This window comes from Brachycentrus maculatus, unplaced genomic scaffold (genome assembly GCF_059751285.1).
Source record: "Brachycentrus maculatus isolate JH-2025_06_01 unplaced genomic scaffold, ASM5975128v1 h1tg000266l, whole genome shotgun sequence".
NCBI lineage: Eukaryota > Metazoa > Arthropoda > Insecta > Trichoptera > Brachycentridae > Brachycentrus > Brachycentrus maculatus.
In genome coordinates this window covers 1,216,356-1,240,955 of record NW_028281017.1, presented here as the reverse complement: position 1 = coordinate 1,240,955, position 24,600 = coordinate 1,216,356, and the positions used below count along the sequence as shown (strand labels likewise).

The 24,600-nt window shown below is 32.5% G+C and overlaps 1 protein-coding gene across 3 annotated transcripts in view; it reads right to left on the bottom strand.

Moving 5' to 3' along the window:
* pxb (putative Hedgehog signaling attenuator pxb) overlaps positions 1-24,600 on the bottom strand; it is a 442,089-nt gene that overhangs the window by 49,809 nt on the left and 367,680 nt on the right. For all 3 annotated transcript variants that reach the window (XM_088266356.1, XM_088266355.1, XM_088266357.1), the window contains one exon: positions 2,377-2,489. In XM_088266356.1, coding sequence (XP_088122482.1) covers positions 2,377-2,489 — 113 coding nt within the window. The remainder of the gene's footprint in view (positions 1-2,376; positions 2,490-24,600) is intronic.

The window sequence follows — 24,600 nt, the reverse complement described above, 5'->3', positions numbered from 1 at the left end:
CCTCCTGAACATTTAACGTTTTGTTCGTTGGTCATTTTCTCCTGTACGACTACGATATTAATATATACATATTTTTAATTTATAAAAAAATCTCATATCAAATTGATGTTTATATTTTTGAAATATCCTTCATTTCAAAGGATGAGATATAATTTCAGTGTATAATTGTACAATATTAAAAAAAAACGTAATTCACAAAATTAATATGCAAAATGAATACAGCTGTGATGTAGTTTTTATTTTTATTTTTTTCTTACTTTTTTGTGTGCAAATCAGGTTAAAATAGATAAAAATGAGAAAAAACGTATGTAAAAGAGCTCCACCGACAAGACACACAACGTGGCTTGGTGGGTCATTGCAAAATAATATTTTTAATATGTTCATAATTTTTAAATAAATGTATACAGTTTATGTAAAAATGAAAGAAATATGTATAATTTAATACAAATGAAGTAGTTATATTTTTGGATGATATATAAACTCATTTTCGCAAAAAAATGGAAAATAAAACCCAAAAAGGCTCTTAATTGATCATAATATGGATTTCAAAGAATAAATGTTTTTAGGAAATAACATAAAAATTAATTATTACTTTTTCCAACACTGCATTATTTACCCTACGAATGACAATATTGTGATGAAATATTTGTGAGAAACAACTCATCAATAATTGTCAGAATGGTGACCGTTACATCAGTGTATAAAGTGATTACTTATGTCAGCCAAATGCCAGGTCATCAAATGCCAAGTTCTGGATTTCTCAGACATCTTCATTCATATAAAAAAATGATAGAGGTTTCATCTCAAGTTGATAAACCTATAATATTGACACATCATCCGTAGGTTGAATAATCCAGTGTCTGAGGGGAAAAATAATGATAAATTCAAACACAGATCATTGACGTCACTAAAAAAGTCGAATAATAACTCGTTTGCAAGAAATAAAACTGTCGCGAAGTAGAAAGATAAATATCTTTGTTATTAAGCGGAATAAACAGCGTAGAGAACATTGGTAAATGGAGAGTACAAAGAAACGCATAAGAAACATAACCCCAAAATTCCGTACTAAAACGATGTTTAAGCAATATTTTGCGGCGGGACTGTGAGATAAAAAAATATATACAGAAGAAAATGGCGGAAGCAAAAAATATATAAACCGAAACAGGAGTAAAAAGATGAAATTCGGAGCGATAAATTTCAATACACGATTTACGGGAAAGGCATAAATCAGTTTAGGCCGTAAACATTGTTCCTTTTGGCAAATATTTGATTTAGAGCCGAGACACCTAGTGACATCTAGCGGAGAGTAGCGTCAATATTTTTATAGTTTGACGTAAAACGGGATGTGGGCATTGCGGGACGAAAAGTTCGGCCAGTAAAACGGGGAATTTATCACCTGAGAGTGTTGCTAGATTAGGAAAACTTGAAGCAGATTCCATGGGATATTAATTTGACAAACACGGTTAAAACTTTTAGAACTTTGAGAAGGGAGAAGTCATTTCTAGTGTTCAAAAATGTTGAATAATAAAATAAAAGTATTTTTACAACGTTCTTAGATCAGTTTTATTATTTTATGATAAAGCATTTACCTTAAAAAATATAACTGACTTAGGTAAAAATATTTTTAGTAACCTTCTTAAAGAAATTTTTATATTCATTAATTTGATGGAGTGACATGATAATATATATATACGAGTATATGTACAATAATAAAATCAAAATCCTTTTGAGATTATTATTGTATACATATATTATATAATTAAATTAACCAGGCGATCGCCATGGATCTCAATTGAAAAACATCAATAGGAAGACTAAAAAAATTTGATTATTATTCAATCATATTTATTCAGTTATCTGTTCTACTCAATTGCCTATAACAAATTAAAACAGAAACTAAGTTTAAAAGCGCTATCTACAAATAGATAATGAAGGTTCGTAGATCTGAAATACATCGCATCATTTGGCTTATGTCGTATTTGATTGCACAGCATAAACAATTTTCTTTCGAATTATTTATAAACAAGTAGGTACTGTAAAATGTATCTTTGATACGGGAAAACTCAACGGGGGCAGATAATAGTACTTTGTATTTGAAATTATGTGTATGATGAAATATATATGAGTAATGAGTTTCAATCGAGTCATATCACTGAATAATCTAATATATTGCACAAACATTTCTTTATCATTCATCAATTTATAATCACAGAGGATTAAAATAAAATTTATCTACACATTTCTCTTTAAGACGTATTAGAGTCTTTAGAATTTCCAAGAAAAACAAGTAACATAATGTTTATAAACAAAACATACTTAACTTTATTTAGATATACATAGTATGTCGTATCAATATAATAAGTAAAATTCACTTACTTCCATATTACAAGTGCGCCTATAAAGATGCCAAGCGCGAGGAGTATTGAAAATATTGCGATCAGTGCTGGAGTCTGGAATGAGGGGTTGCTATGATATGAAGCGTCGATTGTCTGAAAGAAGAGAAAAGAATACATTTAATATAGAAAAAAAACATTAAAACTAGAGCTAGAGACTGTTTATTGCCTTTTGTATGCTGGTGATGCTGTTTTTCTTGCCGATAGCAGAGAAGACCTGCAGGCGTTGGTGACAAAAGTGTATAATGTGTGCAAAGAAATTGATTTGGTGATGAATGTTGGCAAATCCAAAGTAATGATTTTTGAAAGAGATGAATGTACAATAGATCTGGGTGTGAAATGTTGGTTAGTGGGGAAAATATGAAATAAGTAAATGATTTCGTGTGTTTGGGAAATACGTTTTCTAGGAATGGAATTGATATAGACGTAGAAAGGAGAGTGAATGCTGCGAACATAGTGAATGTTGCACTGAAATCAGTTATGGCAAATAAAAATCACCGAAAGCTTAACTGGCAGTACACAACGGAATTTTGCTTCCAACCTAATGTGAGCGAAGTACGAAGTTAGCAAAAGAAGGATGAAAGAAGACTGAATGCAGTTATACGCGATCTCTGAGAAGAATGTGCGAAAAAGATCCACGTTAGATGCTCAAACGGCGAAATAAGGAAATAATGTAATGCTGAGATACGCATTATCGATAAAATTAATGTCGGGATAGTATGGACATGTGGAATGAATAAGTTAAGAAAGAACAGTATAAAAAATTATGAGGCAAATATAGTTGGAAATAGAAGCAGGGGAAGGCCGAGGAAAACTTGTCATGATAAAATATTTCACGGACTTGAAGGTCATCAAATAAAATAATTGGGAGTCGGAATAGTTAGGATGTTAGTATGAGGAGAAGCATGAAAATGGAAGATTCGAAGATTGTTTATAAGACAGATTTGGTGCGGCCTTCTATTCTCTCTGCCTACCTCTACGGATGATGGTTAGTAAGTTATAAATTCAAATCTCGTATTCAAAAATGAAAATGGTTAAAAGCACTGCTGAATCATTTGAATGAGATTTAATTTATGTATTCATTCCTCCATTGCGATCGCGTTCAACTGCATTAATCCAAAGCTTGCTATGGAATTCATACACTTATTATTAGAATATCATTCAGTTGGATATAAATTATACTGCTCATTAGTTATGTTTTGTGCATGGTGTAATGCACCATTAAAACTAAACGGTTTAATGTCGAGTCGATGACGCATTTAAGACTGCACATGCAGTGTGATCTGGAAATAGCTAAACTGAAATAATATCAGACGTGTTGGCCGCAAATTCACAGCCATCTTGTCATTGGAATGATTTACTTACAATGCGAAGCAAACTTACGATGTTATGATTGTAACTCTTGTTATTAAAACATATCGCTCACTCCTTTCAAGAACGTCATAAATAAAAAAAAACTTGATTTTTCAGGAGAACGTTTTAAAAGTTTGAAAATATAATACAATGTATTGAAAATAAATATCAAGCCACTTATTGAACTTTTTACCGTGCAATAGTTCTTTTTAGGTAAAACCTGAATGTTTTTTCTCCATTTGAAAAATATTTAGTATATTTAAAAAAAATATTAAACAATACCTTTTGTTCAAAATGCAAAAACAATACTTTCTGCCCTGAAGCAGATAAATATTAATTTCATTCATTGATTCGGCAGTCACTTTGTGGTAAAATCTATCCATTTTTAATAAACGTTTTACTTAACAAATACCACTATTTTTTAAAATCTACTGTGACACGTGTTTCGATGCATTCCGCATCATTTTCAAACACCGTATTACGGTGATAAATATTAAGTTGAAAATATGCTGCTTTTGTTGGGATATAGTACATTTTCTGGGCATTCTGGAAACATGCAGAACTGAAAATTGCCGATTTTTGATTAATGACGTTGTTGAAAGGAGTGAGCGATATGTGTATAGTTATGGCTTTAATTTCTTTTTTGATCAAGCGACATTCATTAGATCGTCTGTAAACATCGGCTTCCGTTTATCTCCGTCATATATTATCTATTTAAACTGTTATTGAAAACAGGACGACATGGTTTACAAATATTTATTGACGACTCACATCCTTGTTCACGATTCTGTATATCGTAATTATAAACGAGTTACTTCGTTTATAAATAAACGATTAGGCCTTTGAAACGAGACATCCCGACTTATTTTGGTAGTTCAGCATGGTTTCATAAACAAGGCCACTTCGAAATTACGATAAAGGTTTTTAATAACTTTCTAATACGGTAGAACCTCTCATAACGAGCATAATTCGTTCCACAATCTTACTCGCTAAGCGAAACATTACTTGTTTTGACTGGGGCCCACAAGCGAGTGTAGTGAAAAAGGGACTTGCTCATTCTCCGTTATTCGTTATGCGAAATGTCGCTCGTTAAGGGAGCAACTTTTCCGCATTTTTTTGCTCGTTATGCCAATTACTCGTTATGAGAGGTGCTCGTTATCAGAGGTTCTACTGTATAATAATTAAGTAAGAACGAATGTCTTACCCAAAGTAAATAACCAATTAAATTTAACTACTAGTTCACTTTCAAAAATATTCCCAGGTTGATTCATTTGTCTTGTTTCTATTTTTATTTTTATTATTTTTTTTATTTAATCGGGAATTGTACAGCTTACATATAAAAAAAATGATATAAAACAATAGTTACATTAACAAAAATAAACATTACATTACATTAATTAAAAATAGTTACGTTAAAAAAAAAAGCCAATTAAACAATTCGAAATTTACGTTATAAAACTATTAAAAAACATTCAGAGATAAAAGAAAAAACATTAAAAAAAAATTCTCTCTTTATTTATTTTTGCATAAATGTCAGACCGTAACAATTTAATTTTAATCTACATTTGACCTGATGATGGAATGATTATTCCGAAACCCTATATAACTTGCCCATAGTAAATTACCAATTGAATTTAACTATAAGCTCACTTTTAAAAATATTCCCAGGTTGATTCCTTTGTCTTCTTTCTCTCTTTTAAATTTTATTTTTGTATATCTGAGATCGAAATTATTTCATTTTAATCTACATTAGACCTGATGATGGAATGATTACTCCGAATCCGGTTGTCACGAATCAGTGTTTTTCAAAGTGGTATTGCACAAAGTGAAATATAAATGTTATATTACCATACCACGTAATTAACAATGCTTTTAATAAATAAAATATATTCCATCATCAGGTCAAATGTAGTCTATATTTCACCTGAATGAAAAGGAGAGTGTTAACTTATTCATACTTTTTTTTTATAACCCTTATCCGCACCTAATGGTGCATAGGGCACTGCATCAAATTGACGCAGTGTTATCTTGATCATTACTTACATGAAGGCAAGGTGATCACTCTTGCGCTTCAGGAACCAGTCCAGGGTAATATTAAATAAATATTACAGTGTTAAATCACAAATATTTATTTCCACCTCCCCCCTGGGAATCGAACCCGGGACCTCCAGCACGGTAGCTAAACACGCTGACCATTACACCACGGAGGCGAACAAATATTCATACTTAATTTGTATAAATATTTTCGTGTTTTTAAGTCAGAATCAAACAAAGCAAAAACATATAAGGTACAGAATCTGAAGTTTAACGTTACCAAAACCTTAAAACCGCAGTCAGAACGTAATTAGATTACAATTTTCATAGTAGAAACCTCTTATGTAAATCGTTTACCTTTCCATGGCAACATTAAGGGTTGCAGAATACGAACCCCTTGGCAAATTACATTATTTCCTCCCCACGAGCATACATCGCGAGGGCGAACTGTCAATCAAGATCCGGAAGGAGAAGATACCGCGGAAGGCTTTCATGGGTGTATAATGCGATTATTTGAAAGGGGCTTGTCACGTGAAAGGCTCTACGTACCCGTATTGTTACGGGGATAGCGGAAATCTGGACAAAGGATAAATTTTATTTATTTATTTAATAAATTAATATTTTTATTTATAACATATAACATTTGAATCATTTATACATATGGAAAACTATTATATTTCGATTCGCTGTGCCTCTCCATAAAAGAGACTGCTCTTGTGCTTGGAGAGGGACTTACACTCGTGGTTTAATGTTATATAATAAAATATAAAAAAGTCTTTTTTTGTATATTTTTTCAAGATTTAAATGTAATGAGCTTTAAATTTTTCTTGAGTATTTTTATATAATCTATTTTTTTAAAATTTCTTTAGGGAGTTTATTGAAATGTTTGATTGCCAAATATTTGAAGTTTTGCTGAAATTGCTTGGTGTTGCATTTTGGAGTGGAGTGAAAAATCTTTTGAGAATCTCGATGATAATTTTTTATTTATTTAAATAATTGTCACCCTTTAGTATTTGAAAAATTACGGTTTTTTATAGATGGTTTCTATATTTGGGACTTGAAATTTTTTAAATAATAATTTTGTTGGATATTTGTTTTTTTTTTCAAAATAACTTTAATTATGGTTTTCTGTACTATTTTCACAGAGTAAATTAAAAATAAACTTTTTCTTCAAATCAAAAAAAAAAAAAATTACTAACATTTTATTTTTTGACATCTCAACATAGATGAAGAAGAATATGGAAGAATGAAGTTATGATTATGAAATATAAAGTACTCCTACAGTTGGAGATAATCCAGATTTGTGAACTAGTGTTTAGATACACTCAAAATGTTGTTTTTTTTTTGTTTTTAATTAATGTTTTACTTAGTAAATACCACTATTTCTAAAAATCTACTGTAACACGTGTGTACGGTGTTTGAAAATACATACGGTGTTTGAAAATGATGCGAAATACATCGAAACACGTGTCACAGTAGATTTTAAGAAATAGTGTTATTTACTAAGTAAAACATCAATTAAAAATGGATGGATTTTTACCACAAAGTGACTGCCGAATCAATTAATGAAATTTTTTATTGTTTACTATTAAAATGCTTTATTTTCTGTTTTTAATGCTTAAGGTTTAAGAGGAATGGTTCTATCAAAAAAATTAATAGGTTTGACATATGAAACCACGAAAATAAGTCATCTTCTAACCCTAATGCGTACCCAATGGTGCATAGGGCACTGCATCGTATTGACGCAGTGTTATCATGATAGTTACTTATATGAAGGTAAGGTGATCACTGTAGCGCTTCAGGGACCAGGCAAATTTTCTACCTTCTTACCAGGTATTTTTTTAAAAATAAAATAATTGGAAAATACTAATTCAAAGTAACAACAATAAAATATTTATTCAAGGGTTATTTTTTTTACATAATCATTTCACAATTTCGATGAGTAATACATACAAACAATTTTAATTGTTGAATCATGCGACAAAATTTATGAATGTCATGACATATCGCTTAGGTATTTTATCAGTTTAATTTTTATTATTTGTACAGTTTTATCGCGTCAACTCAAGATAACAATTCAATTAAACAGTTTAGAACGATGAGCTCATTAATTATCATTAATGCGATGTACTTATATAAAAGTCTTGAACGTTTTAAAAATGAACTATTTATTGATTAGGTTATCATATTTGAGATGAATTGATAAAACTCGGTCACTAGTCAAATAAAATATATGTGAAAAAAAATCTTAGCTATTATTTATTTTAAAAAAAACATTTTTAACCCGTCTTTTAGTGTATATAACAAATGTAATTTTCTCTATCCCCCACCAGTCTGATGATGTAGGAAATAACGAAACTCGGTCACTAGTCAAATAAAATATTTGTGAAATTAAAAAAAAATCTATACTTAACTGTTATTTATTTTTAATAAAAAATCAAGGTTTAAACCCCTGTCTCTTTGTGTATTTAACATAGAATTTTGTCTAGCTTCCCACCAGTCTGATGATATTGGTAACGACGAAATCCGATCAAATATAATAAATGTGTAAAAAATCTATTTGATTACACTCATATTGTGTAATAATCATTTATAAATCATTTAAAATCTGGAAAGACCGGGGTGTGAGTAACAACACCAAGATGAAGCTTGTCAGGAGCTTGGTCCACTCCATTTTTCTCTATGCTGCTGAAACATGGACTATAAAAGCAGCAGAAAGGAGAAAAATTGATGCCTTCGAAATGTGGTGTTGGAGGCGCATGCTCCGAATTCCATGGACAGCTAGACGCACCAATGAGTCCATTCGCCAGGAACTACGCTTGGATGGCTTGTCTCTGGCCAATATCTGTACCCGACGGATTCTCCAGTTCTTTGGACACGTTGCGCGTGGCAACGAGGATAGCCTGGAACGCCTAGTTGTGATCGGTAGCCTGGAGGGAAAGAGAGGGAGAGGAAGATCCCCCACACGATGGACCGATCAAATTAAGGCAGCAGCAGGCACCTCAGTGGTTGGAGCGCTACGTGCAGCGCAGTCAAGGGATAACTGGAGAAGAGTCATTGCTTCTGCAAGGGTCACAACCCTCAGCAATGAGGATTAAGACGGAGAAGAAGAAGAAGAAGAATCATTTATAAATAAAATGACTGATATTACTTGGAATTGTGTTCAACCCTACAAACAGACTAAGCAAGAACTCTTTATCAGTATCATATCGGAACAAATATCAATGTATGTAATTACTAGAGAAAAACAATCAACCTATTGTATATTCTAGTGATTTCTGACGATTAAACATGAATTGTATGTATTGTTTCTGAATTCATATTGTGGTCATATTGTAATACGATTGAATTATAAATAAAACACCCTTTTTTACCACTTGAGTATTACCATAACATCAATGCAGTTAGTCGTACAGGATAAAGTGACCAACTAACAAAACGTAAAATGTTCAGGAGGGCCATTTAAGTCATTTTTACTAGGCAAGAATATGCAGTCAATCATTTTTAACAAGGCTATAAATTATGTATCCAAGTTTTAAATCCTTTTTTTAGGGCAATATTAAGCTAGTAAGATATAAAACAGTCAATGATCACGTTTTTGTAAAAAATGCACTTGGTCACTTTCTCCTGTATGATTACGATATATTGTTACGACTAGTTTTTTTCCGCCTCCGTAGTATAATAATCAGCATTAGTGAAATAAATTTAAGTGTTTTTTTTTCATTCTAATATTAATTCAGTATTACCCTGGACTGGAAATGGAGCGGAGGGCTGATCACCTTTCCTTCATGTGTTAACGATCAAGATAACACTGCGTTTGTGATGCAGTGCCCTATGCACCATTGGGGTGCGAATAAGGGTTTGAAGAAAAAGAAGTTTTGGAAGCTATAGATGCTTCAGAAACTAGTCGTTACAATACAGTACTTAAATGGTAAAAAATAAGTGTTTTATTTATAATGATAAATGGATAGCTACGACGCATAGCTGGCCTAACACTTCGCGACAGAGTAAGAAAGTCTGAAATAGGAAAAATCTGCGTGTTAAAGATGTTGTGCGATGGGGAAGAGAAAGAAGACGTTTCTGAAGAAATCATGTGGGAAGAGCAAGTTCGGATTGAGTAGTGAGGATAGCAGCAGAAAGCAGCATAAGAGGTAACAGACCCCCAGGAAGACCACCTGAACGATGGAGAGACAGCTGGTCTTCCACCTCCCAGGAGCTGATTGGAGAATAACAGGACATAGTCCTTAACATAGAAAAAGAAGAAGAAGAAGAAGGAGAAGAAGACGAAGACTTATCTTATAATTAATTTCAAATACGAAGTAATACTTCAATTAGTTTATTCTGTCAGGTCATTAAAAATGAAACTTTATTTTCGTGTTATCGTCATTGTTATTTATTAAGATACAAAATGAGCTTAAAACTTTACTAAAAACAGAGTTAATAGAAGCCTTGAAACTTAAAATGGTACTCTAGAACTTAAATAGGGGTAGGTTTCAGGAAACGGAGTCGCCCGGGGGTCGTGCAGTGTAAACGTACAGGGTGTGAACAAACACACAACGGACAGGATTTGAAACATAATTAAGAAAAACATCAAGTAATTTTATTGTTGTTTTTTTTTGTTGATATCTCATCAAAGATGCAGAAAAATATGGAAGTCTGGGCATTTACGGGGCTTGCGACCGTCATAGGCATTCACCTATTCTACCCATTATCGACAACCACACTACTCAAATTCTTGGAAGCTCTATATATATGAACCAATTTTGAAACATTGTTCTTGAATCACTAGAACTTCACTAGAGACATCTATTGGTGAGATGAAAATAAGCTTTTTACTGAGCAGAAACTCTTTTATTGGTATGTGAGGTCCGAATCCTGGATTATAATCACACACATGAGAAACGCCAGAAAATATCATTTTCATTTTTGTGATTTAAGGTTATTATTTGACCAGATAATTTATTAAAAAAATAATACGAAAATAACTCCTGTAATTGGAGATAATCCAGATTTCGTGAACAAGTATTCTTACACACTCAAATTGTTGTAAATAATGTGATTAATTTTACATTTATAAACATATAATTCCACTTCTACTTCTTTTTAAAGATCTGTCAGTGCCTGTTCCTGTCGCTCTTGGGATGTTGACTGCCAGCTATCTCTCCATTTTTAGAGGTCTGCCTGGGGGTCTACGTCCTTCGGGGTTAATAAATATATACGATTAATATAAATTTCAAAACTGTGCCGAAAAAAGAAGTAATATGTTTAACACTGGTCTTATCATCCATCATACATTGTGTTTAAAATACCACTTAACATTCTACTTTCTAGTTTCGGAATAATCATTATCTCATTACGTTTACGCTGTCAAAGACGTTTGTGCAAACAAATTCTCAGACTTTCATCTTCCTTGTTTATTTGATGTTGCTTGAAGATAAAAACCATATTTATTTTTCCATAATTATTGATTTCTTGTTTTTCTGATGTTACTTGGAGATAAATACCATGTTAATTATTGCATGGTTCCATGTTTCTGATATCGCCTAAGATAAATACCAAATTTATTATAATAAAGTTTTTGATTACTTGTTTTTCTGATGTTGCTTGAAGATAAATACCATGTTTTTATTCTACAATTTTTGACCACTTTAAATTAAAAAAAATAATAAATAGAGAAATATTTGTGTTTTTTATTATTTACAAAAATTCTTCAAATTCATACTATTTCTGAGAGTCTAAGCGGCTCATTATTATTACATATAGGTATCAAATTGTGGTAACGTGGGTTCGAACCTAAAAACTCTGACTCAAGAGTCCGCGACACTAACCATGGGACCAAGACCGACACCAAGCCACTTGTATTTTTCTGATGTTGCTTGAAAATAAATACCATGTTAATTGATCCTGAGATTTTATTTATTTGTTTTTCTGATGTTGTTTCAAGATAAATAACATGTTTATTATTCCATAGTTTTTGTTTTCCTGATGTTGCTTGAAGATAAATACCATATTATTTTTAGACATCTCATCAAAGATAAAGAAGAATATGGAAGTCTGGGCATTTACGGGGCTGACGACCGTCATAGGATGGTTTAAGTGATCACTTTACACACGTGCAACATTCACCAATTCTACCCATTATTGACAACCACACTACTCAAATTCTTGGAAGTTCTGTATATATGAACCAATTTTGAAACCTTGTTCTTGAATCACTAGAACTTCACTAGAGACATCTATTGGTGAGATGTAAAGAAACTTTTTACTAAGCAGAAACTCTTATATTAGTATGTGAGGTCCGAATCCTGGATTATAATCACACACATGAGAAACGCCAGAAAAAACCATTTTCATTTTTATTATTTAAGCTTATAATTTGACCAGGCAATTTATTTACAACATAAATAAATAAATATAAATACAATGTTTATTGATCCTGAGATTTAATATATTTGTTTTTCTGATGTTGCTTGAGGATAAATATCATTTCATAGTCTATGATTCCTTGTTTTCCTTATACTGCTTGAAGATAAGTACCATGTTTATTATTCCATAGTTTTTAATTCCTTGTTTTTCTGATGTTGATTGAAGATAAATAACATGCTAATCATTCCATAGTCTTTGATTCCTTGTTTTTCTAATACTGCTTGAAGATAAATACCATGTTTATTATTCCATAGTTTTTAATTCCTTGTTTTCCTGATGTTGCTTGAAGATAAACACCACGTTTTGTGTAGCACCCTGTCTTTGGGAAACTTAATTTCGAGAGCTATTAGACAGGTGCTAAGTCTACAGTTAACAAAGACAAAACTGCTTACAAGATGCTTGTTATAGAACTCTGTTTAGGGGGGCTGAACCGAGATAGTAAACATTAACAAAGCATTTCATTATTTCACCAAAAGATGGCGTTAGGTTGCTGCAAATCACTTATTTACTTAGAACAACAACCAACTAGCTATGACGAGGGTTAACAGCGAGAATAGAACGCCACAAAAATTCGTCTTTGCAAACTATCTTCGCCTCTTCCACATTCATGCATCTCCTCATACATATCCGCAATTTTTCCGACTAATGACCGTATTGGAGAAGCATACAGTTGACAAAAGAAAGGATGAAAGTAGGTAAATGCAGTCAAAATGCGATCCCTCAGATGAATGGGCGGGACAACGATGTATGATAGATGTTCGAATGGCACGCCCAAGTATTCGAAATACTTGATCATGCCAAATTTTGCACGGGCTTCTTCGCCCGAAGAAGAAGAAGAAAAAAAGAGGAAGAAGAAGATGAAAATGATGATGACGATGAAGGAGAAAAAGAAGATGAAAAAGATGATGTTAATGATGAAGAAGAAGAAGAAGAAAAAGAAGGATAACAAGAAGAAAATAATGATGACGATGAAGGAGAATAAGAAGAAAAAGAAAATGTTGATGATGAAGAAGAAGAAGAAAAAGAAAAAGAAGAATAACAAGAAGAAAATGATGATGACGATGAAGGAGAATAAGAAGAAGAAAAAGAAGATGTTGATGATGAAGAAGAAGAAGAAGAAGAAAAAGAAGAAGAAGAAGAAGAAGAAGAGGAAGGAGGAGGAGGAGGAGGTTTTGTCCCGAAGTTGGGCTCGAGTTGCGCAGTGCGCACCGTGTCGAGTGCATTACCGGCAGTGCTCCGTGCGGTTCTGCAGCGCAGGAACTCGGCCACGAGCACCGCTCGTTAAGTGTAATCTTCCTCTATAAATCCCTCTGCGGGCGTCACGAATGCCGATGTATTGATGACTCAATTCCCCTGCACCGTGCAAACGTAACGCACTAATCAGGCGCACCTCAAACTGTGGCTCGCACACTTCTATTATGTTATTTCTGCAAATATTCTGTTTGTTTTCCAATGACTAAAAAAAAAAAAGAAAAGATGAATATGGAATAACTTGGTAATGTCTTGGTATTAACAGGACTTGCGAGTATTAAGAATTCAGAAATTGCTTTTTAGCAATAAGCCCGCCAATTTACTTTATTTATTTTCTGTACATGAAGTTTAAATAAATAATAAATAAATAAACATGGACCCTTAAAATCTATTGATGGAGGCCATAGCAGAATAAAATAGGAGTCAAAAGACCTCAAAAAACATCGGCTGTCCAAACTTAAAACACAGTAAGGGACATTTTTTTGTAGTACGTTTTTTTTGCATTTTTAGACTAAGTAGAATCTAATTAGTCCAAAAATGCAAAAAAAAAAGTACTACAAAAAAATGTCCCTTACTGTGTTTTGAGTTTGGACAGCCGACATGGTCCGACGTCATAGCCACTGTGGGGGGTGAAAGCTGGCTGCAAGAAGCAACCGACCAAAAATAAAGGAAGGATATGGAAGAGGCTTATATCTAGCAGTAGAAGACAGTTAGATAATGAAGAAGAAGAAGAACGAACGAACTATTACAGGTTGGTTGAAGAGATCACTTTACACAATTGTAAAATTTGTTTTTCAAAATTTCAATAAAGTAGTTAAATAGTAAAGCAGTCGTAATAACTTATTTAAAAAAATTGCTTTACAAGAGAAGGTCTGTCAGGAAGCCTTGATAGATGCTTCTGTATCAGATCTGGGAATGCGGTGTGAAAACATTCAAAAGTGTAAGGTTCACCATTTTACCCATGATTGATAATCGCGTTATTAAAATTTTGGAACTCTACATGCAAGTTTGTAAAAGAAAAAATTTAGTTTTTTTACTACATAATATAAATATAATATGTTTATATTTCGACCGGAAGATAGAAGCATAGCTTCCGAAACTAGTCGTTATAATAAAACTAACTCAAGTGGTAAAAAACAATTGTTTTTGTTTTTACAATTTCATCATGTTTTACCACAAAGTGAATGCCGAAACAATAAATAAAACATATTTATTTTTATATTTTTTTATTATTGACCTTTTGAGAATCTGTGGCTAGTACTTACAATCGTGATGGAAGGATTACGTTTATTACCTTCGGGTTGAGTGTATATTGTTTGCTCTGTGAGGACTAGAACAGAAAAACTAACCTACTCTGCGAAAAAATATGAGATCCTTTATATGATTTAAGGAAAAACATTGGATTTAAAATATGATATAAATTCATTTTGTAGAATCCCGTAATTTTTTTCGTATCTAAAAGAGATAATCAAAATTGGTTTTGAGACACTAAAAAATTTTCTCATGCCTCTAGCGAGATAGCGAGTGTTTTTGCCTAGAATTTTCGCTAATGAAGTGCATGAAATTATAGTTACTTTAAACATAAAGAGTAAATCCACTCACGAGTAGGCATAGGCTATAAAACTTAAAAAGTTGAAGCCTGAGTAGGGTCATGATGAGCGGTGTTGCATTAGCCGTAGCTAGATTTCAGAGTCACTTGGATGTAAGGTAATTAAAAAAAAAACAAAAGTTTTTTAATGACCGTTTTTATTATGTTTCATTCAATACTAGCAATATTCGATTCGTATAATTGAACGAATCCTGTACGTCTAAAGTATGAATTTTAATAAGTAACCATCACAGGAGTAGGCAGAGAGAATATAACACCATACCACTCTGTAAAGATGTCTCTAGTGAAGTTCTAATGATTCAAGAACAACGTTTCGAAGTTGGTTCATATAAAAAGAACTTCCAAGAATTAAAATAGTGTGGTTGTCAATAAGGGGTAGAATTGGTGAACGTTACACGTGTGTAAAGTGATCACTTAAACAAGAATACTTTTGTTAAAGATATAGAAGAACCCCGCTTCGGATTACTGCCTCGGACGTATGGAAAATTTTACCGTTCTCTCTTTACTCCTTCGTTCCACATGTCCAAAACATCGCGACAAACCTTTTTAAATTGAATTATATGATAAATTTAAATTACAACTGAAAAAAATCATTTGAGAATCGTGAGCCGTAAATATTAACAAGGTAAAATGAAACAAAAAACTGCTTAAACCTTCTAAACCTCCTAAATGTAAAAAGCTTTAGCCAGACACTATAAATTCAAAAGCTTCGATAACCCCCCCCCCCTTAATCTCTGGTATTAGCGCCCTGGATTATGGCAAATTGGATGGACATAAAATTGGGTTTATGGCATTATAATTAAGGTTTTATTACCGCGGCGTGGAAATGGAAATGGCAGACGCCGCAGCACGTTTGCTGGTATTGAAGGCTCACCGATGATGCGTGTTATTGGATAATGACAGATTACAGGGAGGTACAACGCGCCATTCTGATTGCTGGCTGATTTGAGTTGATGTCTTCATGACGACTTCGTGATTCTTCCATTTGCAAATTTGACTGGAACGATATGCGAGCAGGCAAAGCTATGAGAAGAGTGTTATTATCAGAGTAATCATAAAGATATAATTTGATAAAATCTTTATATTGTTTTGTATCTTGTCTAAAAGTCTTATTCTGATGAATGTAAAATTAATAACAGTGATGTATTTTATCGATGGTTATGATACTATTCTATTGCATAAGGTGAGTAAACGCGTGTAATTTTTTTTTTAACACCCTTGGTTTGTTGCCTTTTGTTACATTTTTGATATGCATATTGATGTATACATTATATACTTGTGAACATGTTTTTTTTTCAATTGAATTAATTAAAAATTAAACTGTATATGTATAAACATATATGCATTATTATTAAGTAATACAAAGCTATAAATGTATAATCGCTAGTATCTTTATATTTTTTACATAAACAAACCAATTTTCTGAAACCACAAATTCATATAACATAATTTAGTGATACGAGTATAATAATCAATGACAATACACAGTATTTCAAGTGTATCCAAATCAGTTTACAAAAATCTGATTTTGTCCATTTATGTGTTATTTATAATGACATCTAAATAGAGCTGGAGAATAATATAAAAACACATTCATTTGCAGTGCTTGCGAACAGGATATAATGTACTGCAATACTTGAACAAGCCTATAACAGGTCGTAAACCCTGTAAATGACCAAACTTCCACAATCGTCTTCATCTCAAATATCACATAAGTCGATATGTCAAAAAAAATCTTGATACGAATAATAAAATTTTATACTAACGACTTGATTGGTATTGAAAGAACTAATAAACCGATTGAATAAACGATAACGGATGTTTTATAATGATTGATCTGACGGTAAATACGTAAATGATAGGAGGTAAGGTTCACACGTGTGTATATGTATACATGAAACAGTATATACACGTCTTCCATGTAGTTTGCCAATTTAATATCGTGAATTTCAGAGAGACAACGCTTCGAATTCATCCACAAAGTAGTTGAATATTATTGGCAGAGGTTCAATTTGACCCCATGACCCCGTGGCCTCAATCACAAATCTTCGGAAACAGAGTCAAGTCGTGTCATAATCTTTGAAATACTTTTAAAGCGCATATCCATAATACAAGAGAGAAAAAAATACATAAAAATTGTTTCATTCTTTAATATTTTTTGAAACATTGTTCTTGAATCACTAGAACTTCACTAGAGACATCTTTTTGTGAGATCTCACCAATAGATATCTCTAGTGAAGTTCTAGTGATTAAAGAACAGTGTTTCAAAATTGGTTCAAATATAAAGAACTTCCAAGAATTAGAGTAGTGTGGTTGTTTCTTTTTTATTTGTTCTTTATTTAGTAGTAATTGACATACAACATTTTGAGTGTGTCCAAATACTGTTCAAAATTCTGGATTATCTCCAATTAAAGGGTAATTTTTCATATTATTTTTTGACATCTCAACATAGATGAAGAAGAATATGGAAGACTAGGCATATCTTTCATCTCACCAGTAGATTGGCTGTCCAAACTCAAAACACAGTAAGGGACATTTTTTTGTAGTACGTTTTTTTTGTTGCTTTTTTGGACTAAGTAGATTCTACTTAATCCAAAAATGCAAAAAAACGTACCACAAAAAATGTCCCTTACTGTGTTTTAAGTTTGGACAGCCGAGATGTGTCTAGCGTAATTCTAAAGATTCAAGTGCAATGTTTCGAAATTGGATCATTTATGAAAAATAATTCTTGGAAGGGATTGTTGAGGACCTTCGGGATATCCATGAGGTGACCCCGGAGGTGGTGGACTGGCTGACAAGACTGGAGCCAAGACTATAACCCACATGGGTGAAAAAGAAGCCGGAACCACACGAAAAAAGCAAAAAGAAAATCTAAAAAGTGGTCTTAAATACGTATTTTATTTCTTCATTTAAACACGTTTTTTTTAGATACGGATAAATGTATAGCAAGGAAGGGGATGAAGGTAAATGCAGGAATGTTTCAATATATCAGATTAAATTAAATACTTTAACGAAGTGTTCTTCAAATATCATTCTTGAAATGTAATAAAAACATTCATTCATAAATATTTCTTAACTAATATTCATTTTCGACGAACAAAATAACAGTAATCAATGCAGAAATATTTATTTTTGTAAAAAAAATATTTCAGTTGTGAAAAAAACAATTTAGCGAAATTAAAAATTGAAATTTTAGATTAAAATATTCATACAAACCATTGATTTTTATTTCAACATTAAAGGTGTCTCATCTTGATATGATGCATCTATCGTTCTCTTCATACGAAAGAACATGCATGTCTGAGCACCCCAGTGGCTAACGACCTGGCATTTGGCTGGCTTAAGCGATCACTTTATAAACTTGTAAGTTTTAATGTGTTAAAAGTGTTTGATGACTATGCAACCCTGACAACTATTCCATTAATTTAGCAATTTAATATTTATTCAAGTCAAAAATCACTATTAATCAATTAATTCGGCACTGACTTTGTGGTAAAATTTATCCATTTTTAACGCAGGTTTTACTTGATAAATACCACTATTTCACATCAATTTCTATTCCATTCTATATATTTATTTCAAGTCCATAATATGACTTTAATACGTCTTTCGATGCATTTCGCATCATTTATTAACACCGTAATGATGAGAAATGCATCGAAACACGTGTAAAATAAGATTTAAAGAAATAGCGGTTTTCACGAACTAAGACTTAAATTAAAAATAAAAATTCGAAGTTAAATGTGACCACTTAAATCAATTGCAGAAACGTCGAAATTTGGCAGCAAACTTTGGCTAAGAACTCGGAGTTCAGTAGGCCAAAGTTTTACATTATAGGGGTAATGTCGTATTATTAACTACACGAGACAGAAGCCTTATTCGTTTAAGGCTTTCATACATCACGAACTGTTTGTATCTGGTATCGCTGCAATAACAATAATTTTATTATTGTTTCGCACAAGTTGGCAGGGTATGGCTATTATTGTCATTGGCACAGTTTAACTCACTTGGCTGTAATCTGGAGTTCTTGCATTCAGAACTTACTGGGACACGGAACAGTAATAATAATAAAATAATAAAACCCTTATCCGCACCCCAATGGTGCGTAGGGCACTGCGTCATATAAACGCAGTGTTATCTTGATCGTTTCACTGTCATATTTATTCAATATTACCCTGGACTGGTACCTGAAGCGGAGGGCTGATCACCTTTCCTTCGTGTGTTAACGATCAAGATAACAAGGCATTTATATAATGAAGTGCCCTATGCACCATTGGTGTGCGGATAAGGGTTTGAATGAAAATGAATGGATCATTCGGTAGAGTTTTTTTTTACATAATTCATTCCTTGCTAATTTCTTTTAAAATTAAATAAATTATTTTTAGGTCAAAAATGTAGGCATTCTTTAAGAAAACTTTAGGGGAGGTTTCTTTTGTCGGTCGACGGATTCTGAGAAATGGCGTAGGGTAGGAAGTAGGCGGGGTTGGATTTTTTGCTAATTATTACAAAAGGGTTCTAAAAGTATTTGGAAATTTATAATGAACGAAAAAACTTTCGGGAAATTTCGCCACGGAAAATTTTAGGCTGATTTGTTTTATGCGACCTAACTAATTTATTCAGTAATTTTTAAAGTTTTGAAATATGATTTACAATTCTCGAACTTGGAGTTGTCACCATTTAAATTTTTACATTTTATACTACAACATATATAAAGTAAAAAAAAAGTGTATATAATGTAGATGGATGTTAAAGTTGTAATATGAGGCAAGAGTTCAAGGCTGATATACACCAAATGGGATTTATGCAGTGTTATCATTATAACTATAACATTCTTATATATCCGTATTACTCACTCCTTTCAACAACGTCATATGTATATAAAAAATCGTAAATTTTCAGCTATGCATGTTTTTGGAATGCCCAGAAAATGTACTTTATCCCAGCAAAAGCAGCATATTTTTCACTTTATATTTACCCGCTACAGTGCAGAAAGTGCATTTTGAGGAAAAGGTATTGTTTAATTTTTTTTTAAAACATACTTAATATTTTTAAAATGGAGAAAAAACATTCAGAATTTACCTAAAAAGATCTGTTGCAGAGTAAAAAGTTTAATAAGTGGCTTGATATTTATTTTTAATACATTTTATTCTATTTTTATTTAAGTTTTTTGATATATGACGTTGTTGAAAGGAGTGAGCATCCATGCATTCAACCTAAAGCGGTGAGCTGATCACCTTTAGTTCATATGTTAACGATCAAGATAACACTGCGTTTATATGATGCGGTGCCCTATGCACCATTGGGTGCGCATAAGGGTTAGGAGAAGGTTTCAGTGCACCATTCACTCTGTTCCCAGCATTCACTCTCCTTTCTTCATCTTTATCAGGTCTGTTTGTATGGTATATTATATTATACCTTGTATATTATATTATATTATATCTTGGTCACAACTGTCGTCAAGAAAAGGTGATTCAGTTGGCTTGGCCATGTACTCCGCATACCTGCTGAGAGCCTTAATCAAGCTGGCCTCTTTTACAAGGCATCAGGTTCGCTCCGCCCATGACGACCATTGCTGACAATTCGTCGGCAGTTCTCGTCAGAACTTCGGGACGCGGATCTGACTTGGGAGGATGCAAGGGAGCTGGCAGCCGACAGAAAAGCCTGGAGATAGTTATATATATATATATATATATATATATATATATATATATATATATATATATATATATATACATATATACATATATATATATATATATATATATATATATATATATATATATATATATATATATATATATATATATATATATATATATATATATATATATATATATATATATATATATATATATATATATATATATATATATATATATATATATATATATATATATATATATATATATATATATATATATATATATATATATATATATATATATATATATATATATATATATATATATATATATATATATATATATATATATATATATATATATATATATATATATATATATATATATATATATATATATATATATATATATATATATATATATATATATATATATATATATATATATATATATATTATACAGATAACTTTGTATGTAAGTGAAGTATGCGACATTTTTAAACAGCATGTATAAAACGCAGCGACGCACAATTTAATATGGCGGAGGGATATAGGCACCGCGTGTACAATAAATAAGGGATCGCGATATAGTTTCCCCGTTAAGTGATATAATATTAAATTGACACAACAATGGGGCTGGCTGTCTCATTATTTTACTGGCGGACGTTGGGAACGCAGTGCCTTACAACACGTGCAGAGCGGCTCAGCAGCGCTACAGGGACGACAGTCAAGTGCCGAGACTGAACTATTAACATTAAAAGTAAAAAAGATATAATTTTAAAATAAAATAGATGAATATGATCTCATTCAGACAATAATAAATTGATTGATAACTAACTAACTTACTAACTAGCCATCACGCCGCTTCACCACACGGGTAGGCATGGAGAATAGAACGCCACACCACTCTTTGCAAACATTCTTCGCATCTTCCACGTTCATGCATCTCCTCATACATACCCGCCGATTATTTCGACACCTAACCTGACTACTCCCAAGTATTTGGCATACCTGATCGTTCCAAGTTTTTCTCGGTCTTTCTCTGCTCCCTTTTCCAACTACTTTCGCTTTATATATTTGTTTAGCCGTTCTTTCCTCACTTATTCGTTCCACATGTCAAATCATCTCAACACACCTTTTTTAATTTGATCGATAATGCTTATCTCAGCTTTGCATTCCTTCATTATTTCACTATTCGAACATCTGTCATACATCGTTTTGCTGCACATTATTTTTTTATTTTTTTTCTTGTTTTATATAGTTTCGTTAATATTTCCTATTTTTTACTCTTTACGGCTTTAACACTTATTTTTCTGGTATAATTCATTCACACGCCTATGAAAATTCTAGGGCGTACGACGTGGCATTTGGCAGTCGCTGTGGTGATAACTATGAATATTTTACTGATAATCAATTGGGTAAATACCACTATCTCTTAACTATTATGACACGTGTTTCCATGCATTCAGCATTATTTTACGCATCACTTACGGTGTTTGAAAAATATGCGGATTGCATCGTAACACGAGCCAAAAAAAAAGTTTTTTTGACCAGATATCTGGTCAAATTATAAGCTTAAATGATAAAAATGAAAATAATATTTTCTGGGGTTTCTCATGTGTGTGATTATAATCCAGGATTCTGACCACACATACTAATAAAAGAGTTTCTGCTCAATAAAAACATTATTTTCATCTCACCAATATATGTCTCTAGTGAAGTTCAAGTGATTCATGAAAAATTCGTTCATATATATAGAATTTCCAAGAATTTGAGTAGTGTGGTTGTCAATAATTGGTAGAATTGGTGGATGTTACACGTGTGTAAAGTGATCACTTAAACCAGCCTATGACGGTCGTCAGCCCTGTAAATACCCAGACTTTCATATTCTGCTTCATCTTCGATGAGATGTGAAAAAATAATATGTAAAATTTAAATAAAAAATGAGGAGAACAATGTTTGCAAATACAGATTTGTGTGGCGTTCTATTCGCTTCCCCTACCCCTGCGGGGAAGCGACGTAATGGTAAGCTAGATAGAAGTAAGTTATATATAAACTAAAAATAAATTTGGTACTACTTAAAATGGAGCACGATAGATACAATTATTAGCGAGGAAATATATAAAACTTTAGAAGTACTGCAAGGGTAGTTTTAATAATTCAGTAAGTAATATTACAACAAAGGGGTGGATTAAAGTGATAATTAGCCAGACTAGGGGGTGAAGGCTAGGTCGGTTTGTGCGCTGTTTTGCTCTTTGTCGAAAACAAGAATAAAAAAAAATCCCGTAATAACCGGAATTACAGGCGGGTAGGGATTTCACTGCGCGAACGCCAAGATCCACCGTGAATGGGGGACCTTTAAAAAACATTCCCGTTCCGAATACAGGAGATCTAGGATTGCATACAATGGTCAGCACCGCACTGCATACATTTTAAAAATAAGCATGGACTATATCTGCGCACTAAGCCAATGCACTTCCTTAAATCCCTTTTGTAGATTCAATTTATACATTGTACAGTCCTGCATTGCGATTTTGCGCGGCCTTTGTTTGTAAGTGATTTATATTTATATATATATTTATATATATATATATATATATGTATAATAATAATAATAAAACCCTTATCCGCACCCCAATGGTGCATAGGGCACTGCGTCATATAAACGCAGTGTTATCTTGATCGTTTACACATGAAGGAAAGGTGATCAGCCCTCCGCTTCAGGTACCAGTCCAGGGTAATATTGAATAAATATGACAGTGAGAAAAATCATATATATATATAAACATGTATAAGTTGTAAATGCAGAGAACCTGAACATATTGGGGATGGATCTTCCTCGAAAGACATCTAGAGGAAGATCGAAAAATTCATGGATGCTACAGAAAGATAACGTGATTCGAAGGCATGCCCTAGGTGACGTTGTCCATGATAGAAGGACCTACAACCTGAGGACGCTTGGGATCTTGGGAACATTTATATCGTGGTGTGTTCCTCGTTTTTTACAATTTTTTCTTTGACTTGATTTTTAATTTTTTCCTCTACTTTCTCATTTTCTGTGATGTATTTGTGTAAATAAATTTATCGAACAGTAAAAATTGTTTGCCGTGTTGCGAAAAATTGGAGGGATTAATAAGTTTTATTAGACCAATGTTTCCAAACTAGTGGTACGCGTACATTCAGGGGTATGCGATGTTGCGTCATGGGGTACGCGCGTCAATCCCTTGACTAAGATATTTTAATCAGTAAAAAAATAATTACGAAAATAATTGCAGAAGTATATTTTTTATCAGTAAGCGTATTCATTACATTGTTATGAGTAATACTCGATAATATATTTATGACCGATCAGTGCAAATGTACCAAATGCTACAAATGTTGCCGTAATAAGGAGTAGTCTTTCTTGAAGTGGTACCCAATTAAAACTAATTGTGAACCACTGTATCAAAATATGACACTTTTCTTAAAAAAATATCTACGTTTGAAAACCAGCGATTTATATAATAGACCTTGCGGTGAACACTTATATTATATTACAGAACTCACAAGAAATGAAATGTCTACTTGACAAAAATAAGGAGTTTTTTTTTCAATTCGTGAGTGGAATGAATATAAATCAGGGGAATTTTCTCTCTGAAGGGGCGAAAAGAAATGTCAGCCAGAACCAATATTCCCATTGATATGAATTCTGGAAAATATTAACCTTAGACCCAACATTTGTGAAAAGTGAGGATTCGCGATTCTTTAAGGGAGCGTCAACACTTTGAAACCCAAGAAAATGGATTCAAGCTATCGTACAAAAATATGTGAATATATCCAGCACTCGTTGGTAAAACATCGGAGGGATTAATTTAAGTAAAATCATTTCGAATGGTTGGATTAGATAATACAGT